The 27,400-nt window shown below is 45.4% G+C and overlaps 1 protein-coding gene across 2 annotated transcripts; it reads right to left on the reverse strand.

Annotated features, from left to right (window-relative positions):
- Positions 1-1,983: 1,983 nt before the first annotated feature.
- On the reverse strand, positions 1,984-27,400 carry PNP (purine nucleoside phosphorylase). 2 transcript variants are annotated; one of them, XM_074882114.1, is made up of 6 exons: positions 26,599-27,400; positions 13,575-13,744; positions 13,175-13,278; positions 11,693-11,868; positions 7,522-7,712; positions 1,984-6,536 (listed from the first exon to the last, which is right to left on the reverse strand). In XM_074882114.1, the coding sequence occupies exons 1-6, from the start codon at positions 26,604-26,606 to the stop codon at positions 6,319-6,321; spliced, it is 867 nt and encodes a 288-aa protein (XP_074738215.1). In that variant the 5' UTR covers positions 26,607-27,400; the 3' UTR covers positions 1,984-6,318. The 2 variants fall into 2 exon arrangements, with proteins under 2 accessions (XP_074738215.1, XP_074738213.1); XM_074882112.1 differs by lacking the exon at positions 26,599-27,400 and adding an exon at positions 17,087-17,228.

Genomic DNA, 27,400 nt, shown 5'->3' on the forward strand with positions numbered 1-27,400 from the left:
CCTGCCCTATGTCACCTACCTTTGCCCCATGTCACCTGCCCTGCCTAATGTCACCTACCCCTGCCCTGACACCTAGCCCTGCCTTGCCACCCTGCCCTGGACTGCCACCTCCTCCTGCCTGTCACTCCACCCCTTCCCCAAGTTCCTGCGTCCCTTCGTGTGCCACCCAGCCCTGCCCGTGTCACCCAGCCCTCAGCCACGTCACCCAGCCCTACCCCTGTCACCGTGTCCCTGTCCTGTGTCACCGCATCTGTGTGCCTTGTCGCTGTCCCCCTGCCTTGCTGGGCTCCTGATGGCAGCTCCATGGCTCAGGATTTGCTGGTCCTGGCGGGAGGAGCAGGGCGGAGGCAGTCCCAGTGCCACCGCCACCGAGGGACCATGCGCTGGCCGCAGCAGGGCAGTCACCCGTGACCCATGGCTGGGGCAAGGATGAGAAATCCAGACCCTGCTCCCATTTTTTTGAGGAAAACCCAAGGAATCCTCAGATCAAGGCTTTGCCATCCCTGCTGAAGGGGGTCTCCTTGGAGGGATGGGAGTGGTGCTCAGCCCAAAAAGCAATGTTTCTCACACTGATGCCCCTTGCTGCCCGCCAGCTCGTCAGGGGATTTTCTTTTCTCAAGTTTTCCCAAATGGCAGGGAAATTTCCAGGCCCAAACAAACAGCCACACTTGGGGTTTGTCACTGGCTCCAGCGCAGCCTGCCCAGGGGAAGTGTTGCCATGGCTACGGGGAAAAAAATAATATAATTCAGATCCAGCGAGAAGGCTCGGCCGATAGAAGTGCTTAATTAAAGATGAGACGAAGGCAGAAAACTTCAGACGTGTGCAGAGCAGGGATGTAATCGGCAGCAGGCAGCTGCGGGCAGTTATCGGGGGACTGCCCATCCTGCCGGGTGCTGGTGCCTCATGTTTTTGTCTCTTGGCTGGGAGAAAAGGGGGTGCGAGGTGCTTTCCCCAAATCACAGAGCCCACAGCCCTTTTGGGAGCAGGTTTAAGGACTGGGAAATGGCTCCAAGCCTGGCTTTAAGGCCGTGGGGAGCTGGGGCAGGGCAGGATGGCTGACTCTGGGCATGGCAAGGGAGATGCTGCAGCAGCATCCCACAGGGAGAGCCAGGCTGGGACACAGAGCAGTGGGGTGGCCTTCTCCTCCTCCCTGCTGCTCCACGCAGCCTTCAAGCACACACAGAGAGGCTGAAGGGTGTCCCAGGTACCCAGTTCACATTTCCTGCAGTCTGGCATGGAGATGAGCTGCAAAAAAAAGCTTCCTTTTCCCATTTTTGGAGCACAATTTTCCCCAGCAGAGCTCATTGCTTTTCTGTCCCCCTCCCTTCAGAGCAAAGTTTTCCTGGGGGCTGAGAGCAGACACCCGCTGCCTCCGTGGGGCTCAGGGATGTGTCCCCAAGTGTGCCCAGGCTGGGGAGAGAAGGGGCAAAGGGGAGCGTTGGGTCCCCAGCACTGGTCCATCATCTGCTCTGTGGGGAGCAGAGCCCCAGCCCACAGCAGGGGTGGCTCTGGGTCAGCAGCCCAGCACAGTCACGCTGCTCCAGCACACCCACCTCTCGCTGACGAGGAACCAAGGTTGCTCCAGGCTGGCACCTGGGAGCAAAATTTGGGCTCTGGCAGTGCCCTGACCCTGCTCCCTGCTGTCCCTGGGGAAACGCAAAGCACCTCGTGACTTAGGAAGGGGTCTGCTAAGATTGAGAGTTTTAGAGAGGGCTGTGAAGCTTCGGGTGAGGAAAGCAAGTGGGGGGTTGTTTAAAGTCATCTCCCAGAAGGGGTGCCCGGGCACAGCTGGTGGCAGGAGGGGTTGTCCCCTCTGCAGGATAAAAGGCTGGATGGTTCCCTCCAGCCTTCACCCATGTCCTGGCTCTTAAACCATCTCTCACCTGAAAGTGCCATCAGATTTTGGAAATAACAGACCATCACACTGCTTACAGAGTCAGGCTTTAATTCAGCAACAAACTGAGATCAGCCCACTGCCATGACCCGCACCACATCGCTCCCCCTTGCTCCACATATTCAGTGTGGCAGGGAAGAGTTTAATTCTTTTCAGCATATGAAATCCTTGCAGTGAAGACCTAAAGCTTTTGGAAAAAAAAAAAAAAATCCAACTCACCACGGCAGCAGAAACCCCTTAATTCAACTGCAGGTTTTCAGTAAAGAGAAACATCTAAGGGAATTTTAATAACTTGAAGGCAAAGCATACGTTCAGCTGCTGAGCTGAGACAGACAGAACATTTCTAAAAAAGTTTTCTGGTTTCCTTTTATGTAGAAAAGAGTGCAAACAGCAAATCTCATGTAAAAGAAGAGTCTGGGAAACCAAGCCTTGCAAAGGAAACAGGATGGATCACACAATCAGATATTTTTGGCGAGGTTGCAGGGTTGTTTCTCAGATAACAGCAGAGATCTCCACTTAAAAACTCATGATATGGTCCAGCCAAAGGTTGTATCAGAGATTTCTCCCCTTGACATCAGGCTTTTATGTGAATCACACACGAGGGCATCAATATAAAGTCTTAATCTCCAGGGGGCTGGAAGCAGCAGGACCCCATGACCTGAAAAGTTTTCTCTGGACTGATGAGCAAGGAAAAGGAAAGGGCTGGCACAAAGGATGGGCCAGACAGGCTCATGAAACCATGGCTGAGAGAGAGTAAAGGGCTGAGAGAGCTGTGCAGCTCTGCCCCACACCAGCACAGGTCTTCCACCGGCCCCCTGCCACGGGTCCAGCAGCGTGGGACAGCCTGTGCTGGTGGCATTCACTAACCAGGCAGCACCTGAGCTGACTGCTAACCATAGCACTGAAAAATCCAGGATCAGTCATGCAATTTGGGGTTCTTCTTCCACTTAGCAGGTTTTTTTATCTTTTCATGCATCTACCAGCTTATCCCTATGACTATAGCAGCCTGAATTCAGAAGTAGGTAAGTGGCAGAGCATAGGAATGAAAGAAAGCTGTGGTTGCCTTACAATCTACTCATTTCAGCCATGGATATTGCTGGAAAGCTCTAAGTGCACTAAATAAAAGGCACAGCATCAAGGAAACCATGTCCTGCCTCCAGCACAGATGACTTGCTGCACTGGCACCACCACAGCCCATCATACCTGTCAGCTGCTCAAAAGGTAGTTGAGGTCCTTTGGTTTTTGGTATTTTTTCCGAGAGTTCCTCAGCCCAGGGGGATCAGTAAGAAATACCTGTGCAAAGTGATGGGCAAATGTTGGTCCCGATTATCCTGAGCTTTAAGTGTTGGTGCTCTGGTGCCCCAGCGCTGTCCTCCAGCCTGGGGGGGTGGGATGCAGGGGGGTACAGCTAAGCTACTCCTTCCTTTCTGACCCGTGGTACTGGCACAGCAAACAAAACCACTGTTTTCAGGATCACAGCAGGTTTTATTTCCTCCCAGTTTCTTCCCCACACATTCCTCCCCTTGCATCATTGTATTTCAGCCTTTTGAAACTCAGCAGCAGTAAAAAAAAAAAAGGAATAAAAGTATCTCCAAAACCAGATGAACCTATTCCTTAGTTGTATTCCCCTTCTCTCTCCCAAAGCATGAGCAAGATCCTTTCCAAAGTGATCAGGGCATCTTCCCTCTTGTCATTCACAGGGATAAAAATCAGGGTGTTCACGCAGCGTTTGAGCCATCCAAGTCAGCCCTTGGACAGCAAAAAGAAGAGCCTCTAACTGTCTAAGGGCTCAAATGCTATTTAGGAAATATTTATTTAAAAACGGACATAATTTGCCAAAGATTTAGTCGCACAGTGATTTTCCAATGAAATTTTATGTTGTATTTAAGTTGTCTTCAGACTCAAGTGCATGGTATGGGTTTCACGCTCTGCCTCTGGCACAGCTGGAGAGAGGAGCAGACCCAGCCTACTGGAAGCAGGTGCTGCTGCCAAGCTCCTCATCATCTGAAGCCTGGCTTGAGAAGTACCAGCACAACAGCAGTTTTTTTGGATGCTTCCCTTCACACTGCAGTCAAGCCTGACTCTGATTAATTAATGGAGTCTGCTGAAATCCCAGCCTTAGTTACTCTGGCTGCTCTCTAGCTACAGCTAGCTGCACAGCTGTCTTCCACTCACACTTGAGAGACTTTGTATTTACCAAGTATTAATTAGCTGAATGTGAAGCGCCATTTTCTAGGCAGGGGAAATTATCTGCTCTCTCCCTGCCCTGTAACAAGCCCATACTGGGACAAGTCTGAAAAGGGAGCAGGTAAAAGTGGTTCCTTCTTGCTCTGCACATCTGCCACTTTTCATATTTCACTCCTTTTGCTGCCACTGTTGACAAGCCCTTCACTCCTCCTAGACCTGAAAAGGCAACAGCCTTGTGGAAGGAGGAGCTGGAGTCTCTTTCCCTTTTGCATATCACCACCAGAGCTGGTCCCTGAGGCTGTCTTGACAGTCAGACCCACCGAATGGAAAGAGCTGCTGTCTCAGAGGGCTCCTCCAAGTGCCAGGATCTGCTGAACAAGTTAACTTGGCTGGTAGAGCGCAGGCAACGAATCCTCCCTCTCCAGAAGTCCTCAAGACCAGGCTGGGCAGATATTTGTCAGGATGACCACAGGTATCCCTGCCCAGGAGAAGAGAAGGGGACAGGGTGGCCACCCCACGATCTGTCCTACACCTGAAGTGCTACCATTTCGTGGCAAACATGCACAGCATGACTCTGTTCCTCCTGGTGGCAACATCTGCACCATTAATACAGCAGTTGACACCAGTAATTGCAGCATGAAGAGTTGATGCATGAACGGATGATGTTTTTCCCATCCGGAAAAAACTCACCAGGCCATAACGTCCTTCTTTGCCCAGAGCTGAAGAAAAGTCCTGGAAGGCTGAAGGCTGCGATGGAGGGTGAGCGTCAACGGTAAACAACTGATCAGCTAAATTTAGGAAGGCAGATTGGGAGCTCTCCATGACCTGTTGGATGTCTTCAGTTCAGACCACTGTGTCAACTGAAAGCATTTAGGTATGACAGTGATGGGCTTTATAGAGAACTCCAAGATAAATGAAGGGAAAAAGGTTACCTAATAATTACAGGCACTGTTTCACATGCAGCTGCATCCATAGCTCAGCTTGACCTTTGGGAACAATGAATAATGCACCGTTCTGGTGAATACTCACCCTTCCCTGACAGACCATCAGCACATTGGTAAAAGAGAGCATGGTGGCCTCTCCTCTTTGTCCTTTACTCACTGCTGAGCTCAATTTCTTCAGGTAAGAGGACCAGGGAAATCAGAAAAATAGACCTGTTCCAAAATAATTTCCACTGTAATTTCACTTCACACAAACCATTGGTGCTCCAACATCTGCTGCAGTCCCTGCAGCAGAGCAAAGCTGGTGTGAAACAATGGGTCAAACTGATCTCTGTCTCGGGACACCAAAAGGTCTCCAAGTGCAAGTGGCTGCTGATCTCCGAGACATCCAGAAACAGAAGGAACAAAACGAGGCAGAGCTGGACTAGATCCCGTTTCCAGCTTGGTCACTTTTACATCGTGCACAGACAAGTCATGCCTTGCCTCTGAGCTGCACTTTCACCCCCTGATAAATAGGGCAACAGTGATTCAAAGCTGGAAAGAGAGTGGAGAGGTGTGAGGGGGTGCATTCTGGAGAACAGCTACTGAACTCTGCAGCTGGTCATGAAGAGCCAAGAAGTGAGCAAAGAGAGGGCTTTCTGGAGACACCTTCTGCGATGGGAAGGGAACACAACCCCATGCATGGGGATGCAGTGGTTTTCCAAGCTGTAAAATCAATTGCAATTCACCTGCTCTGCAGCATTGCTTGTTCCAGACAGATCTCATCTTTAGCCTAGCCCATTTTATGTATCCAGATCCTCACCCAAAACTTTTTGTGGCTTCAGATGTGGCTTTTTGTGGCTTTCCAGTGGCTTCAGATCAGGCCCTACTGAAGCATGCTCAGCAGGCACCAACCCCTGCGACCAGCTCTAGAGCTGGCTCACGGCGTAGGGGCTCCGTGCAACAGGGCAGCAGGGTGGGAGAGTGCTGCACTGAGAGAGGCTCTGCAGCAGAACGAGGGGGAGCTGGAGCTCACAGTACCCAGGGGCTCACTGCTGACATAAGGGTTTGGGAATTTGCCAGAGGTCAGACCCCGTTTAAGTGCCAGAAAGCTGTTTTTGTCACTGGCTGCCAACAAGGGGATCATTCTGGGAAAATTCAAAGCAAACCTGTGCACCTGACCAGCTAAAGCACAGGGACAAAACTCAAAAGGTCTGTTCAAAATCAGGAGAGCAGAAGGGGACAGTCTCACCGCCAGCTCCACCAGCACTTGCTAGTGTTCACACGTTACAATATGAATGATAGATGTCTGGAGGTCACGGGGAGTTTGTGCTTTCTCCCAGCTTGCCAAGGATGTGCGAGACCAGTTTCTGCAGGGCTTCAGCCCGGACCACCGAGATGCGCAGCACTTCCTCGTGGTTGGCTTTCTCCTGACTGTTGTAGCTCATCACCACTTTGTTGGTGATGAGGGAGATCCCAAGGACTCGGAGGCCACAATGCCTGGCTACAATTACTTCTGGGACAGTGCTCATGCCTATGGTAGGAGAGGAAAGGACCAGGATGAGTCAGGATTTACACCAAAAGAAGATCTCTCCAAGGCTGCAAACCACAATCCTACCTTCAGTGCATGCCCTTGTCTCATTCCCCAATAGCTATTTCTGAGCTGTGTTATAGTTAAAGGCTGTGATACTTGTAAGCTCTAATAGCTGTAGCACTAAAGTGTGTCACTAAAGTTACAACCCTGTTCAGCACAATAAACCTCCCACATTTGATTCCTGTGTGCTACGTCTCTCTCCCCAAGACGTGTCAGACTGCTTGCAGCCTTGCTAAGAGAAGTACTGATGTGCTGTGTCATTTGGCTCTTCTCTTCCTCAGCTGAAAAAGCTATCGCAGAGAAAAACGCCTTTGTGGGAAGCTGAACTCCTTTCCCCACACACAGTGAATCTGCAGATATTAATGAGACTTCCACGAGCCAGGGGTCAAGCTGGAGGAATCATATGGATCATGATGCTCACCCTCCTCGTACGCAGTTGGGAAGGTAGCTGTGATTGCCATCCCTAAACAATCAAGACTCTTATGGAGGGCTGCTGTGAGAGTCACTTGTCTCCCTCATCTGAGTGGGACGTGACAGCTGCTTTGTAGGGAAGAGGCACAGTGAAAATCCTTACGGTGTCAGAATTTTAAAGATAATAGAAAAGGACTTTGTTTCTGATTGGGCCCCATTCAGTCCTGCTGAAGTTGAGCCATCTTCGTGTAGGAGATCTGTGTTTGGGAAATGAACACAACATTGTGGGGGAACCCTGTCCTGGGCAGCCATAAGCACAGAGACTTTCTGCAGATCCATCCTAGGAGTCGCACTAAGCCACTGTGAAACTAAGCAGAAATGCACAGAGCTTGTTTCTCTAGGCCCAAGAGACTTAAATGGAGAGTCAAAGACTAAATAACGTCAGCCTTGAGCAGCATTAACTGTTTAATCCATGTGCCCAACCAACCCTACCAGCCCAGCCCATGCAGCTTACCCACAGCATCCGCTCCCAGCGCCTGCAGCAGGCGGCACTCGGCGATGGTTTCATAGCAGGGACCAGCCAGCAGACAGTACACTCCTTCCCGGATGAAGCTCAGGAAGCCCAGCTCCTGTGCGCTCTCCATCGCCAGGCTAAGCAGATCTTGTTCATAAGCATCTGACATGCAGGGAAACCTCACTCCAAACCTGCAAGGCAGTAAAGGGCTCAGCCCTCTGGGTATTGCTACTGCTACCTTTCCTCTGTCAGAGTTCAGGGATGCTCCTCCTTTGGAGAAAAGGGAAATGTTAAGGGCAGACCTGCCACGGATGCAACCTCTGGCCTCATCATCAGATGATTCTGCCATCATGATGTTCCTGCCAGATCCTCAGCATGCAGAGGTTATGGCTGTTGGGAGGTCTGGCACTGCTTTCCTACTGCACAAACCCTTCTGGAATGGTCTTTCCGAGGACTCCTGTCTCCAGAGAGCACTGATGGCCAGTTCTATCCCTTCCCAGTAACTGCCCATGGTAACTTTTAAACACTGTCCATCAGAGAGCTCCCACCTTTCGCTTCTCCTGCACAACAGCTTGCAGACAGGCTCCCTGTGGCATCAAGTCACAGAATCACAGAATCATTCAGGTTGGAAAAGACCCTTGGGATCATCAAGTCCAACCATCAGCCCTACTCTACAAAGTCCTCCCCTATACCACATCCCCCAAAGTCTCATCCAAACGACCCTTAAACACACCCAGGGGTGGTGACTCCACCCCCTCCCTGGGCAGCCTATTCCACTCTCTGACCACTCTTTCTGGGAAAATTTTTTCCTCATGTCCAGTCTGAACCTCCCCTGTTGCAGTTTAAAGCCGTTCCCTCTTGTTCTGTCACTAATCACCTGTGAGAAGAGACCAGCACCAACCTCTCTACAACGTCCTTTCAGGGAGCTGTAGAGAGTGATGAGGTCTCCCCTCACCTTCTCCTCCTCACACTGAACAGTCCCAGCTCCTTCAGTCTCTCCTCACAGGATTTATTCTCCAGGCCCTTCCCCAGCCTCGTTGCCCTCCTCTGCCCTCGCTCCAGCACCTCGAGATCTCTCTCGTGTTGAGGTGCCCAAAACTGGACACAATACTCAAGTCCCAGCACCCGTCCCAGTGAGGTGGTTTGAGCAGGGCCTGATGGAGCATCGGTCACTACATTTAAGGCTCATCACAGCAGGCAGCTACTAAACCAGGCTCACAGCCAGGGGATGCCCTGTGCCACAACAGCAAGGGCTGTCCTATCCCCACATTGACACCCGCATGCTTGAAACAGAAACAGAGTTGGATGAACTGGAAAAATCATGCGAGGTTTGAGTCTTTCCCCTTTACTGTCTATATTACACCAGTTTGAAGGGCCTCAAGGAATGGCTTTCTTGGGAAAGCAGATGAACAAAGATTGCTGGGCAGAAAATACATCCCAGGAAAAAGCATCCAATTCTGTATTTGGTCCTGGCATAGCAAGATCACCCCAAGCACAAACTAGAAGACTCTTCTAGGTCAGAAGTGCAATTCAGTTGCCCATTTGAGACGCCTCAGTAATTTCTGCCTGCCCCTCAAGCTGCCCATCCAGAGCATGCACGCACCTGTAGGTTTTATATTGCACCTGCCAGCCCCAGAGAATGAGTATTGGATGCTCAGCAGAGCATCAGATGGCATTAGGTGTCCATGTTTAGGCAATGGCATCCCATTCCAGGTGTCCTCCTTTGCAGAGAAATGGGGAGAGTAGCAGATGTTGGAGCTCCAGGGCCATATTTTAGGTAGCCTTCATCCCGTGCTTCAAGGCTGGGTCTCTTGCTGGCTTTGGGTCTTAAGATAACAGCTCAGTCCTGCTCCTGAGTGTGAGAGTTCCACTATTGACTCAAGGAGAGCAGAAGTAGATGGCAAAGACTGGAATGCTGCCACTGAGGAAATCTGGAAAATAAACTCCCAGCCCTGTTCACCAACTGAGTTCATCCTTCATCTGGGCTACTAAAACTCCTGCTTGTTTACATGTTCTTCCAGCTGAATGTTTAGGGTAGTAGGTGGCTTATTTTATGTTTATAAACACTAAATATTCTGTAAATAAAAAACAAACTTTCCCATCTGGTCGAAGGTAATAAGTATTCATCACCACGAAGATTACTTCTTTTTCCTGAAGGATGGCCAGCAATGCGGAAGCCAATCTCTAGTTTATTAAATTCAGTCCTCAGATTCTTGCAGTATATTCCCTTTCCACATCACTTCATTGCCTCTAGTTTTACTCTGTTGTGCTTAGATAAATCCTTCCTTGTGGCTGAGCTGGACTGGATTTTAGGAGGAGTTTACTCAGCTAAAGCTCTGCAATACTTTGAAAGCTGATCCATAAAGACCTTTTGCCCATTTTGATGCCTTGGTCAGCAGTACAAAAGTCACCTCCCAGAGCACTGCAGTCTTCACCGGGAAGCTGCTCTTGGGAGGCAATGAGACAGCTATGCTGCCTTTGAATGTTGTCCAGATGCAGTTATTGTTTGATTAGCATTCCTCCGCCTGTTCCAGAGCAATTATGCAAGTCCAGAGAGCTTTAAACACTCTGCCACGTGGCTTCTGTGCTTTTGATCATGCTTTCCTCCAATCCACACCAATACCTATGAAGATGTAAAGATGTTCCGCTTCAGGTGGGTACTGGTCTCTTGCCACTTGAATAGCAAAACAGCATTTATTTCTCCTGAGGTATTTCTCCTTCAGATTTCTTCAGAAGCAGGAGCTAGGTCTGGCATTACATCAGGATGGAAATAACTTTTAACTGGAAGCCAGGCAGACCACCTTATTCTCAGACAGAACTTTCTTTTTTGGAAAGATCTAAGGACAGTCCAGGTGCCTGCCCCGCATACGTGTCCTTTTTTCAAGATGAAGGTAACAACCCAACAATGAATTTAACCATCTTGTCACTCGAACTCACTCTTTGCTCACAAACTATCACCTCCTTCATCACCTCCACTACCTGTCCTCTGACTTCACACACCTGGCTTTCATCTGGCTTCTCTCCTGCCAGCTTGGTTAGGAAATAATTCCTGCTACTGTTATTTCCTTATCACAATCCAGCCTCTTTCTTTCCTGCCGTAAGGCTCTGACAGCACTGGATCTTTACTGCTTTCACGCTGACTTTCCTGACATCTGATGTCTCTCCTTTGCTCAGCCTCAGACTCCAGTGGATGTGTCCTCACACTCTTTTTAGCCCCACTTGAGAGCCAAGGGGCTGTAAACACTGATCCATCTGGCATGTCCCCTCTCAGTGCTATGGCCTTGCTGGTGCTGGTTGCCTTCCACCCTACCAGGCCGATAGTGACTTGGAAGGGTTTTAGGATCATAGATTAATTTGGGCTGGAAGGCACCCTGAGGTCATCTAGTCCAACCTCCTGCTCAAAGCAGCTCTATGTCTGGTGGCAACTGCAATCAAGGGGTGAGGATGTGTTACAAGCTCCTCTGTGCACCGTCCATAGGATAAAGATCCTGCTGCACAGCTAGTATAGGAAACCTGATTTCCCAGCTCAACCAGCAGCAGGTCACTCTCGTAGATCTAGAGGTCTCCCAAAAGGCTGCCAAGACAACTACCTCTGATCAGACTCATGCCTTCAGTGAATACATGATGCTAACAAAGGCACCCCAGTTCAACGACCTGGATACAAGGGTGGTTATCAGGGGATTTAGAGGTTTTATCTTTGCTCTGCTATCAACTTACTGCCTGGCTGCTGTCATATCAGTTCCATCACACCAGAAATGGCTGTTGATAAATGCAGGCTGGAGACACGGCAGTTCACCAGATTGCTCAATTAAGAGGAACTAGCAGAGAGAGAGACTGACAAGAAGAGACAGCAGCGGGTCTCTTTAGCAGACGGTACACTTGGCCACGTCAGCAGAAGGATCAGAAGCCTACTTTTATAAAACAAAATCTTCTGGAGGTTTGCATATAAACTCCTTACAAGCTTGCAAAAGTAAGCAACAGCCAAGGAAGGGTGCTTGGGGAAGGCAGGGCAGGTGGCACAGCACACACAGCTATTGCTTTAACATTTCCCTTGTGGCTACCTGGAGCCAAGCTCTCAGTAAATATTTGCCAGCAGGCACAACTGGCAGTCCTAGCCTGCGGCTGGAGGAAGAAAGGATTAATTGGTAACGTGGAACTGATGCCTTCTTACCTCTCATCGTTTGGTCCCCGCAGTGGATTCTGCCCTCCCAAGCCAAACATGCTGATGTGATCTCTAATGAACATGATGTCGCCCACTTGGAAGTGGGGATTCAGTCCCCCAGCAGCATTTGTGACAATCAAGATCTCCACCCCCAGGAGAAAGAAGACCCTGATGGGAAAGGTTACCTGCAAGAACCAAAGCCATATATGCAACGAGTATCACAGTCAGTAGACAGCTACTACTACTATATTTGTAGTATTGCAACTTGTGGACAGCTTACATGATGCAGAGAAAGGTCTATATGAGGCTGTAAGGAGACAAAACAGCCTTTTCTCCAATTTTAAATATTCCTCTAATTTAAATAGAAAGAATTGTAATGTTTTTTAACCATATTAAAACCTAATCTTGAAACGAATACCATTAAAATTCAAGCCCACATTTCCTACAGTTGCACTAAGGTCAAATAAATGGTATGAAAAGAATATGCAGATAATTTTTCCCCACTGCCAAGGTCTTGCAGAGATTAAAGCACTGTGCTGATTGAAGTAACTACTTATGCACATGGACTTGGAGTGTAATTGATAAACCAGCTTTTTACAGCAATGATGCATTTTACAGAAGCATAGAGATTACTTTATTCATTTCATTTTATTCACAGTGGTTCATTTCAGTGACCTGCTTATCCAAAGTTAAGGAACAATTGGCAACTGGAAAAAATATTTAAGAAGTTTGATTCTGAGGAGTCAAGAAGGAATCAGGATGATACTGCTACCTCTAAAATGCTAAAGAAGCTGCAAGTAGAAAATGTCGTAACTATGGACATAATTTGTTTAAGAAATGAGTTAATCTGAATAGACAAACATATCTTGATAAATCTCATGTGGTATCGAGTGCATTTAAAATACTTTTTCTATAAGAAGTTGAATGATGCCAAGTATTACAGTTTATATCCAAACGCAAACAGACCTCAGCCACAATTAAAACCTCAAAGCTATCCAAATAAAAAAGAACATTCAAAACTATGAGCCAGTAAATAAGAAATATTATTGGTGTTTCCAACAAATGTACATACATGGATGTTAGGTAGTACTTGATTACATAGTTCTGTAGGTTAACTGGGAGAGTATACCACTAGCCAGTGTTTCCTGATTGCTCATTTAAATCATGATTTAAATGACAGAATTAAACTATGTAAATCAATCTGCTTTGTATGATACACTATTTTGCCCTGCAAGTATAGCGGGGCTAAACACTTTGTATGGCTGCACAGCATCAGCATCACCTAGCAGAAGCTGACTACCTCTCGATTTGAACTCCCGATTTTGTTTTTGGGGGAAGAAATCTAAAATCCAAGCAAGATTCATTGAAGAGAGATGTAAGTTCACTGCAAGAGCTAGCCTCCTGCAGCTAGATATCAAAGCAAGCAGTCACTTCTACATCTTTTACAACATATCTCCCGCTATGTGAATGATTTTCTTAAGGAGAACTCACCGTGCTGACAGAATATCCTTCGTAATAGTGGAAACGTCCCTGCATACACACGCAGGGCTGTCCGTTCAGCTCCCCAAACACCAATCTGCCAAGATGCCCTGCAACTGGAAATTAATAGTGTGTCATTTTAGTTACAGGTCTCGAGGTCTTTGACTTTAGAGGGATTTGTCAGTTGATTATGCATTACAGTGGGGCCAAGCGCTACGAAACCAGGAGCTGAAAGTCAAATAAATATCATAGCACCAAAATATGTTGTTTTTTTTTTTTTTCTACTGGGAACACACATTTCACCACTGAGGGACTGGTTTGCAGACCAATGCCAAGTGATGCACTTTGACTGGAGTTATCTCACTGGAAGACTGTTGATGTATGGGTTGCTGATGCCCAGAGTTGTGCTAACCTGTGCTCTGTGGGAAATGAGGGATGTCCTCATACAGGAAGACTGTCTTGTTATCCAACACATCGGCCAGACCTCCCAGTCCAGATCCACAGATGATGGCGGTCTTTGGACGCTGGACAGTGTGGGCAAGTAACCAATCCGCTGTTTCCTTATACACCTCGTAGCTATTTCTGCAGAAGGAGAACAGGTCAGTGAGGCTATCAACCCATGCAAAAAACAAGCTTCAAAGGATAAAAGTCCTGAAAAGGTGCAAAGAAAAAGAAACGTCATTAAAAATAAGATAATACGAGCTTTTATTGAAGATAGGAGCTATTATTGAGGATGTTTCACTTTTAAATTCATATTTTACCCCTGGCCACAGGCAAATCATTTGAATCCTCTTTGCTGGTTTCATTCTATAGTGGAAGAATGGCTAATGATACCTAGATCACAGAAATGTCACAAGGCATAACCACTCCTGCTTCTGATGGGCTCTGCTCTCTCCTGAGTTACTGAAAGAATGCAAAAGCACAGTTAGACTGAGAAATTGCGACCTATATGTGTGTGCACGGGGATATCCAGCCTGTGATGGGGAAATACAGGAGGATGGAAGTCCAAGGGCACCTGTACAGCATGGCTGGGATGATGTGCTGATGAAGGAGTAGGCACTGTCCTCTGCAATAGGGACATTGAGCAAGTGTCATCTACAGAGATGGAGAACCCAGTCTTCGTAAGCGATGAGTGTCATCAGCTCCCAGTGCTTCCTTCTGAGGCTGGTAACCCATCTCAAACATCCACCTTCTCAGTACCTTGTGGTTTCAGTACAGGAGGCTAAACATGGAGAAGTCAGTCACCCTCTCCTCTCCCACAGGGTGGGCAGTGGGTCACACGCAGTCTAGTCCTAGGCAAGAGGCCTGATGACATCAGTCTACATCAAAACAGAAATTAAAACCAGGAATTTGGACTCCTGGGCTTATGTTGTCTGATTTAGGTGGGGGACTGCTCAAATACCTTGGCAAAAAATATGTCTTATCCAGCACTGAGGCACACTGTTAGAGGTGGGACAGAAGCTGGCGTTACACTGCCCGTTGTGTCTCTGTCTTGTGGGAAGAGAAGGGACTTCATTTTTTAGGCCTGTCAGTCCAGTATTCATCAGATGCATTAATCACAGTTTTGAAACACAATCAATATCAAAATAATCCCATAATCCTGTTTCCAATAGGACAATGCCAATATCTTCTGAAAGTCAATATCAACGTTGGTTGGAAACTCTCTTCAAAAGCAAGGGTACTGATAGCATTCTTGATAGCGACTCAGTCGTTACCATTGAGTAGGATTAATGACTGTATATGATAGAATACTGGGTCATGGAGTGAACCAACGCAGGTAGGGGCAGCAGGTTGTCTATATGAAAAGCTGATCTGCTTATTAAGGGGTGAGAGAATCCGATACTGCGAGGTTGAAGGTGATATAAAATTGACTGGAGATGCTGATAAGCAATCACTGTCTGCTTCAACAATGTTTTGGGTTTTTTTTTAAAATCAAGTCTCTCGTTTGCAGAGGTGCAAATCTTAGTCATGTTGTGATTCTGCTGTCTGCAGCCTTAGAGGGCATACAGAAAAGCTTTCAAAGTGGTGGTCTACACTCCAGGAGGTCTCAGACCGTTGATGAAGAGAATCTGAGCGTCAGTGTACAACTGATTCCTCTACCTGGAGTATCAGAATAAAGGATCTCAGTTCTATGTTTTTTCTTTCTTTATACTGACAAGGTAAGTAGTTATTGCACAGGTATCTTCTCTGAGCTTTTTCATCTCCTAGCTGTCCAGCTCCTTCTATAAGTCCTGTCCAATGTCTGTTACATCACGCTTACGTTCCTAGTTACAAACTGTGATGTCAAAAATACCTGATTATGCCATAAACCTGCAATCCAATGAGAAGAAATAACTTCCATATTCATGCATTAAAATGAAGAGTCATTTAGCTGAAACACTTTTCAAAGGAAAAGTCTGGAAATGAGGAAGACTTTATTTACCGTAACATATTGTTGCATTTTTCAAGTGTACCATGAGCTCCTGAAATAAGCAAAAGCTATGGAAGTGACATTAATGAAGCCTACACTTGACTGACTATATTATCCCTTGCTTCCAGAGAAAAGCTTTAAAAGTGCTTTACATACATTAATGAATGATTCCCCTCCAATTTCTCTGTTGAATAACTGTAATCCCTGTTTAGAAATTAGAGGGAACCAAGAGAATTTAAATGTAATACCCAAGCTTTTGACGTACCTGCGGCAGGCATGAGAAAAGAACGAGGTCACCAGGATTTGTTCTTCCTCTTGACCATTAATCCCCTTTTTTTTCATTTTTTTTTTAAAAAGCGTATACACCCTTGCAAAATAACATTAAAGAATGGATATTATTCCTATATCCCAGAAATTTTAGGAGTGCGAGATGAATCCCATTCAATGTCTGCTGAAGATATTGGGATTGACTGACACGTGCAGAGTTTGAGGGAAATTTTTTCCTTCTAAACAGAAGACGTTAAAATATTTCTTATACAAAGATGTAAAACTCCAGCACTGCGTAACTCTCCTTGTCTGAAAGGAGCTTCAGCAGGTTGCAGGGGCCTTGCAGAGCCTTCTCCATCCCAAAGGCTTTGGGCACGTCAGAGCTGTCCCCAGTGCTGAGAGCACAATGATGCCAAAAATAATCTGCAGTGCCCTGCTTGCAATATTTAGTTTTCAGAAATTTTCCGGATGCACAGCATCAAAGGGGACCAGCAGGCACAGATAATTTCTGAATACGAAGGAGATACCTGCTCAGCGGGAGTACAGGGGGAGTTTGACCTCTGGGTCACCAAATGCAACGTTTAGCCTGGAACTGCACGAGCCTGAGGTCTGTGCAAGCTTTTTGACAGCCTGAATTAATACATGTAGCACAAAGCCCCCTATAGCTACTCCAACTCCAACAATGCACACCTAAAAATAGTGCTCGGTAGCATCGCTTTGGATTAAATCACAGGATCAGCTGAAAACACAATCCCCTTTATTCTGATTGCTGTCATCCACTGGAGAAACACATCTGTTGCAAAACACAGGACTGTCACCGATGACAGATGTTTTATGGCATGAAAAAAACCCACCCTCATTATGCTTCTTGGTTGGTTGAAAGCAAATCCATGCAAAAAGCAGACATATCCCAGTAAACAGATAAAGCATTATGTTTCAGAGGGTCATACCGCCATACGTATCTGCAGTGTATGCCTCTCCACACCATGATATTTGCCTCTTCTGGCCTATAACCTCTGCCAAGGTCACCTGCTCATTGCCATATTTCATAATACCAGCACTTGACACAGGCAGATGGCCAGATTCCTCTTCAGTAATAAGATGTTTACTTCTGAGCAGCCCTTGTCTGACATTTATTGAGTGCCCAGTAGGAAAAAGAGGAAAACAAGGCGAGGAAAAGCGATGCAATTTCGCTAGCCCCTTCCAGCTTGGGATGTCTGTGCATCCCCTATTTCACAGCATCTTACCTGTCTTCCTCAGCATAGGCCATCCTCCTCCTCCTCTCTGGTTAACCAAAAGAAGGGGATGGTTGCTGGAAATGGAGCTGCAGGGTTTTATCTGACCAAAGAGCAGAGGCCCACTGAACCTGCAGAAGCTGCTGCTGTCTGGTGGTGAGTCAGGGAGGTGTGTCCCAGCTTCTCTCTGCTCTCCCCTGAGCATCTCTAATCCCCGAGTAGGAGGGGCATGTTCAGGACATCTGCTTTTCTGGTCTCACCCCCCATGACACATATGCTCTAGAGCTCTGCAGAAAGCTTACACGCACGCACACACACTTTATAATGCAGATTAAGCCTAGAAAGTTCATGCGCGCGCACACAACTTTTCAGCAGCCACCCAGACAGGAGCAGCTGACAACGGATCTGCATAGATTTGCACACTCTTGCGTCAACTGGGAACCAGCTAGCAGCTGGAGTCACCTGCTCCTTTGCAATTCAAACCCCTGGAGCATGGCGTGAGCTCACTGGGTGTGTGCACACTCTGCAAGACGACCTGCACCCCTCACTACTGCAACAACCAACGAGACTTTTCCATATCTCGCACCATTCTCTCCTCGTTCTTTCATGGCAATCAGGGGCCATGTCCCTTTAGCTCCCCCCAGGTTTTTTTGCTCTCATTTAATTGCCTCACCCACCTCAACAGGAAATACTGCCTTGAGATATGCTAAACCTCTGTTCAGCTGATTACATTATGGAAGACACAGGAAAAACATCAGGGGACCCACCATCTGCCCCTCTAATTTTAGCTTTGTTTTATAGGGAAATAAAGCCTAAAACAACCTTGCCATATGTGTCTGTCTGTGCAACAGTGTCTGATCCCGACAGCTGATGGGAACCACATTTTACAGAGCCATAGATGTTTCCAAGACAATCGAATAGCAAAAAAAAAAAAATTATGAAAATTGGTGAGGAGTAGAGACTTTACATGCCCCAGGCAAAAGGCTACAGCTACAATAGGCACTCATAGCTTACTAGATCCAGAAAGGCCACATGGGAATAGAATTTATAAATATCCCAAGGAGGGAGAAAACCTTAATCAGAGCTTGTCAATTCCTAGACAAATCAGCCAGACAAAAAACCAACTTAGACAATTGGGCTACACCAGTTTCAGATCTCACAATATCTCTTGTTACTTGCTATTATTCTTATTAATAATATTTATTGTTAATCATGTTTGCTTGTTGGTCTTTAAGATCCCACATCAAACATCCCCTTTGTTGCTCCAGGAAACTCAGGGAACTTCAAAGTCAATAAATGTAAGCACAGCCAGAAAAGCCTGGGCATTTTTACAGAGAGACATACTTCATGTTGGAGAGCAGAAACCCACAGTGTTCCCCTCAATTCCAGCACAGGCTGAGAGTCCATAACAGCCAGCAGGATTTAGGCATCATGTGTAGCAGCAAGTTCTGTTGATAACAGGTATTTGTTGAGATACACTTGGCACTGAAGAAACAGAAAATGGATCTGAACAGAAACCATAATTGCCTTTTCCCCTCAAGTTCTTAACCTTCTCCCTTTTTTTCTCCTGTTCTCACTTCCACTTCTTATTTACCTCCTCTTAGAAAACTTAAAATGCCTCTTCTACAAAGGTCAGTGGGTATGTGTGCTGCCACTTCAGGAGCCAGTGGCATATTGCTGCACTGGCATGGTGCACCCTGCTCTCAGTTTGCTGGGGGCAAGGGAGGAATTAGCATTGAGGACCTAATATTGCTCTATCATCTTCCCTTCTATCTTCTCTTTCTCATTCTGTTTTTACCATGTTCCTCCTCCTTTCAGATATACCTGCTTTTTGTCATTCTCTCATTCTTGTCTTTCTGAACCTTGGCCATCTCTGTCTCTTTGGTGTATATTCTTCCTTCCCTTCAGCATTGTTTTTCTATATAAAACACAGTAGGCTGATAGCAGAGGTGGTTTTAGGTAGATTTAACTGCATCAAACGCTGTGTCTAAAGAGGCCCCACACTGCTTGCCCTCCTATGCACGCCAACGTGCCAGAGGATTGTGAAAGTCACTGTCACCCCAAGCAACGTCTGCCTCAAGCCAGGGTCTTGGAGCCACTTCCCAGCTCCCTCAAGTCTTTTTGCTCTCTGGAAATCCACGCTCCTTTTGCCAGCACTCCGGACTTTGAAAGCCATTATTTTGCTCCTATTAAATTAAATGATAGAGCAATGTTCGGCCCTTAATGTTGATTTTCCATACAGTTCTTTGGTATCAGCAGAGTTCTGATGCCCCCCGGATATGGTTCCTTGTTTAGCCTTAATCTGATTACATTCGTTAATCTGATTCTTTTTTGCAAAGCAGACAAGAGAGATCAGACAGCCTGAGAGCTCTTCCCAATTTGTTCTCATCTAAGACAATCTCCTCCCTAGTTTGGATTTACATGGAAAACAGGATTATCGAAAATGGACCATTTTATCTATCTTTCTGCAGTGTCTGTTATTTAACAGCAACAAAAATTACTTGAGTTTTAACCTGTAATGCTGCATTGGCTGGACAATTACTAGATAAAGGTTCGCCCTACTAGAAAAAATCTGAGCATTGAGGGGAATTCATGCCAGTAACACTGCAGAGAAGAAGAAAAAAAATTAATTAAGCTTCAGTTCCTGTGCAAGTATCCAAAGCAGATCTATCTAAAAAAAAAAGTTACTGAATAGATTGCATAATCCTTAAGAAAGAGTATTGACAGTCTTCCGTCCTGAAAGAATCTCAGCCATCTCTTACTCTTTCTGTATGTACGTGTCTGCAGCAAATTGTACCTATAATCCCGATCTTATTGACTTGAGTGTCATTCAAGTCCTGAATTCAGTCCAGAACTTCAACTGCTACAGGATGCAGATACAATCACCTGAAATAATTCTGTAACAATGCTTTACATTTCTACAGCAATTTCTATCTAAAGAAGTGTTGTGAAGTATTTGGCAAGCATTTCATCAAAACATTTAATTAATGCTTTAGGGTAAGTCTCCCACTTCCCTGTACACTCACATTATCGCAGCATCAAATTATCTTGTAGTCTTCTCACGTGTACAGTCCGTCACCCTTTTGGGAAAGGGAACTGAGAGCTGCAGAAAGATTAACAGGGTGTCTACACAGTGGGGTCAGTCTAGCCCAGGAGAAAGCATCCTCCCAGAGCCCTACAGACACTGCCGTGCCCTCCTGGTGCAGTGCTCACCTTTTGCTCTGTCTGGGAGGCATTTTTTCCTGATTCTCTCGTACTTAGAAAAGCCAGGATTCTGCCTCAGTGTTTTGGAGGAAGGTGAAATGGATAAAGCATGGAAAGATTTTGCTTTTCTGCTGATTGCTTAAAGCGCAGGTTCCAGGTTTGGTTAAGAAATTACTAAATGCACTCCAAGAACTAATCAGGATTTTTGCAGCAATTTCAAAACTCATCATTTGGGACACTCATAATTTGTTTGTACACTGGCTACCCTAGACAGCCACAGGAATGTTAGCAGGAAGGTAAATAAAATCGAATTATATACATAAAAAGTTATTCCCTTACGGATGATTTTAATAGAAAACTCTAGAAAGATCTGCCTGAAGTGATGTGTGTGCTGCTTGTTGTGCATCTTCAGGAAAGAGACCTCTGACCATAGGAAACACAGAAAAGGGATGACCAGGGGAACAGAAAACCAGACACTCAAAAAGCTTGTCATGGTTAGTTGAGCAAAATGAAAACTAAGCAATGCTCCAATGACAGCCTGAAAATGTTGCCATGGAGGCAGAAGAGATACAGGAACTTAAGACAGGCATCGGAGAGCTGGGGAGATGCGTGTTCGGTCAGGCTAGACATCAGAAAATAGCTTCTAGCTACCCAAAATGTGCAGTCCTGAACAGCCCTCCTGTAAGGGCAGTGGGGCAAAAAGGCTTTTAGGGTGGAGATCAGTTGATGTAAAGGGTTGGGTGACGTTTGCTGGCAGGGAAGCAGACACAGTGTTCAGAAATCATACGGCAGCTCTGTAAAAACTCCCCACCTTTATAAGACTCAGGCAGTAAAAGAAAGCAACTTGACCAAATCCATGAACAAATGATACCACAGAAATTAGGAAAAGAGCAGAGATGTCCTAAGACCAGCCAGCATTTCCATCTTCCAGCCCTAAGAGAGGTGTCAAAGGCTAAAGCATAAGACTGGGGTTGTGGTCATGGGAGTTTGTGGAAGCAAACGCACTTGTGTCAAGGAGCTCAGTAGAGACAAAGTATAAAGAAAAGGATCATACAGGGATTTGAGGGAAGGGAGTTGTACTTTCTGAGGGGATAGAAACAGCGCAACTGGGGATCAGTGGTACCTCAGGCTTGGGATGAATGGATGGGCTGTGTGCTGGAAAGCACTTTGAGGCAGGCAGACAAATCAGAGAGCTCGGGAAAAAGTAGTGGCGGGTTGCAACAACACTTTAGTGAGGATAAATGGAAAAGAAACTATGGCTCCTGCTAGACTAGAGACTACAAAAGGCCAGATACCCCTCTGGCCTACAATAAATACAAATAACTTGGAATAAAAAAAAAAGAAGAATGAAAAGTTGTAAGGAAGAAGGAAGAAATGCTTTCAGGCCTGTCACAGCAGAAAATTGTCAAATAGTTAGATGGTACTACACAACTGTATGTATCACTAATGATTGTTGAAAATAGATATACTCCCCTATTCAACACAGGTAAATACAGTTCATATCCTGGCATCACAGCCAACCGCTGGCCTGGAGCTCTGAATATGCTTCTCCACAGGAAGAATAAGACTTCTCCAGGGGAAGGACACTTACCCATATCAAGACCACACAGGACCAAAGTTTATTCTGCTCTGTTTTTCTCTCAATAATCGATAATACTTTCACACAGTGGAGCTTGAGGCCAGATCTTTCACTGATCTCCAGGATCGTGCTCCCATTTCCCCAAAACCCCTCTTTGGAAAAGACTGCTTTCTGGAAATCAGCAGGTGAACATACTACCACTTGTAGCCATGGTCTGTCAGGATGTATTTATGCTGTCCCAACAGGATCAATGCTTCCTCATTATCTCATTTGTGGTGCAATAATGCCACAATATTGAATAGTCTATTGGGTTTTCCTTTTAATTTCCATTTCAGTGATTTTTGTTTAAAGAAGCAAAGGTTAATCAACTGTAGATCATTTTACTAATTGTCTGCATTAGACGTTGTTTACTGAAGTCTCACAATTCACTTTCGCTATAGCAGAATGTGGTTGCAATTCCTCCAGCAAGGAAAGTGAAACACAAACCCGCCTGACTTTGGACTGCAAGCCAGAAGCAGAACAAGAGCCCTTATGGACTAGTCCCCAAGGTCATGTGAAGCCACTGCACTAAGGGCAACCAGCCTTCCCAGCCTCATACACCACATATCTATTTCTTGATATAACTGAGAGCCACAAGACATGTAAAATAGGAGAAACAGCCCCAGGGGGGGCTCAAAGAATGTGAGATAGCAACGGTTCCTTAATAGTGCCACCACTCTGGTGCAGGAGAGAGCTCAGCTACACATGCAACTGGTTCCAGGCAGATCAGCAGCACCAACCTCACAGGCCCCTTTGGATGGCCTGGCATGGACTCAGGCTACCTGGGTCATAACATAACCCCAGCTTAGAAGCCACAGCTGAGCCCTTCAGAAGTCCCATAGTGGCCTTTCAGTTTTAAGCCAAACTGTTCCTCTAGAATTGCCTACAATGAGTTTTAAAAACACACTGGCATAGTCGGACCTACAGGTAAGTATGCAGCAAGATCCTCTAGAGATCTCAAGAAGGCTGAGGACAGGTGAGATTTGTGCAATTGATGGGCCTTTGCAAATCCCTGGGGGGAAACTATTAGCTAAAAGTATCCCTCTAGCCTTTTTTCTTCATCTTTGGTATTTACTCTGCACTTTTACAAAAAATAAAAGGCTGTCACCTGCCTATCTCTAAGAGACCAATGCTATCTCCCTAACTTATCAACATCTTGCACCCTGCACAGTGATAACTGAAAACATGGTGAGCCTTGATCCAAAACTACACATTTTTTGTGGCTGGTCTTTATAAGCAGGGTGAGAAGTACCAGTGCCCTGTAGGATCTATGAAGTTTCTGCAGGCCTCAACATACTCCCCCAGGTGTCTTCCTGTATACCTGATATCATTGAAAGAGCCCCCAAACCCTCCAGCAACACTCTTCAACTCTATCACATAGCATGCTTACACTATACATACATTTTGCTATTTTCACTATGAACAAAGAGGTCAGAGGCATACACAAGACTACTTTGTTCTTAATTAGATGTCTAACTTTTGATGTTTAACTGTACAATGTTCCTTTAAAAACACATACTACAGTTTAGGACTTTCACTGCTACAGCTGTGCACACATCTTATGATCTGATAGGGAGAAGGAGAGAAGATCAACTATGTGTTAGAAGACTAGTTCCACAAAAGTGAGGCTAATCCAGGAAGAAAGTGCTATGTTCCCATTTTGAGCATCTCATATGGATAAAAAAGAGATTATTAGCTTTACCTTGAAGATATTTAGGAAAACTAGGTGGAAACAAGCTCACAGGCCGAGTTAAATGTTCAGTTTCAGAAAGAGCATCATATTTTTCTTAAACTGTTCACTTCCATTTTTTTTTAACTGGGAATCTTGTAGTGTTGCATGCTCAGTGATGAATAGCTCTTCCCTGTATTTTGGAGATCCTTGTCTTCAGTAGTTCAGCAGACTGTGACACAGAGAAGCTACAAGCTGTAGAAATAGCTTAGCAGGGCGGGACTGAGAAGGTAGAAGTCTTATTTACATACCACTTTACCCTACCTGCTGAGTTGTAGTTGCTCTTTTGCTGATATTAGCCAAACACTTAAAGATGCAAGAACAGAGAAAAGGTGACTTTAAAGACAGCATTAAAAGCTTAAAAAGAGATTAAAAAGAATCAAACTCAATAATTTAAATAACCTATTGTCTACAGAACTCAGTCACTGCATGTCTTATGTTTGATGTGTGAGCATGCAGGAAAAACACAAGGAAGGTATTTGAAACATCCCAGCATTACCGGAGATATTGAAAAGAAAGCCAAAACTAAAGGAATGATGAGTTTAGTTTTTTTACTACAAAGACACAAAGAAAACATTTCAGACTATAACGTGCCTTTTACATTCCTACTTACTTGACACTTATCTACATTAAGGATGAGAAAAAAATTAACAATTATATTCTTATATAGTTGATACAATCAAATTTAAATAGAGACCACAAGAGACACTAGAAACCCCACAATACCCTCCACTACCTACCTCACTAGCTGTTCATCTAATTAATTTACCCCAGCTTTCCCTCCGATCTTTAAGTAGCCAAAGATGTTGATTGATTGGAAAGTGATTTTCAAACAGGCCAATAAAAGGGTGAAGAGGCATTGCAGACCTACATATAAACCTTCCATCCACACCTAAGCTCTTTTTTCTTCAGTAAAAGTTCTTTCTAATGAGGTAGCAAGTAAATATCTTTTCTGATCACTTATCAGGGTGAATATGGCAGCTTTAGCTTTAAAAATGCATTCTCTTTTTTTAGGGGATTTAAAGAATAAGTTTTAGTCCTTGACCTGGTTTTGGCTAGGATAGAGCTAATTTTTATTTTTCCTACTTTAGCAGCTAGAATAGTGCTGTGTTTTGAATTCAGTATGGGTTTGGTATGAGAAGAATGTTGATAATGCACTGATGGTTTTAGTTGTTGCTAAGAAATCAAGGACTTTTCAACTTCCCGTATCCTGCTAGTGCGCAGGTACACAAGAAGCTGGGAGGGAGCACAGCCAGAGCAACAGACCCGAACTGGGCAGTGAATTATTCCATATCATACAATATCATAGATGAGGGTTGATTAGGAAGATCACTCATTTCTGAGATTGTGGGTTTGGGATTCTCACTCCTCTAGGAACAGGCTGGGAATCAGTTGGCAGGTGGTGAGCAATCATATTATGCATTACTTGTTTATATTTTCTATTGTTACTATTGTTATCATTATTTTAACTTTATTTCAATTACTAGATTTTTTTTTTATCTCAACCTATGAGTCTCCTTACCTTTATCCCTCAAATTCTCTTCTCCATTCCCTGGTGGGGGAGGGTGAGCAAGTGACTGTGTGGTGTTTGGCTGCTGGGAGGGTTTAAACCATTACAGTCCTTTATGTTTACAGGTAGCACAGGTTGGGTTTTTTTTCTGTACTTAAGGCTCTTTCTATTTTGTAGCAATATTGCTTCATTTTAGAAAACAAGCAAGTAGCTTAAAAGTGGGGAGGGAGGTTGTCTATTTATATATCTGGTTATGACTTGAACATGTAAGTTCTCTAATGTACTCAGAGCAGGAAAAAAGATCATTATTGTTATTATATCCTTAAGATGAACATGTTAAGATTTTCTACCAGTTACTGAGCTTCTAGCAAAATTTTCCCTTGTTATATCAGTTCTGGAGTCCCTTGTACTCATAGCACTGAATTTTCTGTGCTAAAACTACATCTGGCTTAGGGATGGATTGAGCTTCATCAAGGAGAAATATGTGAGAATGCAAAAGTCAGTAGCAGCAAGCTTGGCATTAAAGTGACAGGATTTCTGCTGACTCATGCTACATCATTGGCTGTTTGTTCCCAAACGGGCTGGCAAGGGCCTCATTTCCTAACCTGCATACAGGAAAGTCCACATAATATTTAAAACCTCAAGAGCAGCTTGCACCCTTTGTCTGCTGTAGTAATTAATCTGCTTTGACCTTTCTGACTTTGCTTGCGGATTTGATTCTGTTTTGCTGTCTGGAAAGTGTTTCCATGGACGCTTGATTCTGCTCATTATTGCTCTGTCAATATTTCAAGGCTCTTACCTTCTGCTAACCTAAGTTGGGTGTAACGAGTCTCCTGGGCATTTAGAAAGGGCAGCAAAGTGGGTTATCATGTGCAAGAATCTTCTAAGTATCTGCTTGTAGGTTACAGAGGGCAAAGCAAACTCCTGAGGACCATCACTGCTGACTCTGGAGCTGGAGGCTGGCTTGGAGAGGGTGTGCTCAGAGGTGGGAGATGATGGCCTGTTGCTCCGGCTCTGCTCCTCCGTCAGCAGATGCCTGAGATCTTTAGGCAAAAAAGATGCAGGGCCCTGAGCCCCACTCCTGCTCTCCAGTGGGTTGCTAGCAGATCACAACAAACCTTTTCCTTCCGCTTTTTTCCTCTGAGCAACCTGTATTATCGTGCGTGCTAGCTGAACAACTTCTATAAATGTTTCTCATTTCTTTTGGGCTGTGCTACTGTGGGAGGCGGCTCCTCTGCTTCCCCCCCCCTCGGCGCAGAAGCCAGCCAGCTCAAACCAACAGGGTTTTGATTCACGGAAAACAGACTCTACAACTCGAATAGAGTTATACACCAGGTACGTTTACTCCGACACCGGGGCGCAAGGGGATTTCTCCACAAAGCTTGCACACCCACCGCACATTTTACCAAAAACTTATAGAGTGTGGATATACATATTCATTGGATTACATAACACAAACTTACATGTGCATGAGTGAGGCTGGGTTAGTTCGAAAGGCTGATGTCAACAGTTTATGTTCTCTTTGCACCTGCGCATTCCCTCCTGGGGGGGTCTTTGGGAGAAAGGCTTGTAGTCTTTCTCACCTTGTTTTTTCCCTGGAGCATGTGCAGATTCTCTTAGCCAATTTCTTGAACAACAAAAATGTTTTTCAGCCGGTTTACTCACCCTACCTTATTTAATGGAACCAATGAAACTTCTACAGTCCGTTTATGACTATCTTTACTCATTACTGTGGCCCAACTAGTTAGACTACACCTGTTCTTCAAGGACAAAAACATAATATTTTGCTGAACACTGCAGTTCTTGGTAGATTTTCACAGTAAACTGCTTTGTTTTGATGGACACAGTAGTCCTTGGTAAAATTCCACAGAACAGTCTGGGCAAGCAGGATTCTTAGCAATATTAAAAAATACTATAACTTGCTAGAAGTAAGGAAATAAGTTGCTAAGCAGTTTTCTATAAGTAAATAAGTCTTAAAACAAGTAATCATTTCTCTGTATCAGTTTTCTGGTGAAAAGCAACCTGCTTTGGGGCTCCTGTGAATGAAATGGCCTCCAACAGGCAACCTGCCTCCTGCCCTGCCTGAGCAGCCTTCGCTTGGGGCCTCGTTGCTCCTCACCCTCTCCCCGTAGTGACAGGGGTCGTGGCACTCCACGCCTTCCTCGGCTGAAAGTCTCCATCCATATTTACTTAAAAAACAAAAGTAGAAGCCCTCCTGGGCCGGGGGGAGGTGCCTGCGGCCCCGCTGAGGAGAGGGCAGGGCGG

Source organism: Strix uralensis, chromosome 12 (genome assembly GCF_047716275.1).
Source record: "Strix uralensis isolate ZFMK-TIS-50842 chromosome 12, bStrUra1, whole genome shotgun sequence".
NCBI lineage: Eukaryota > Metazoa > Chordata > Aves > Strigiformes > Strigidae > Strix > Strix uralensis.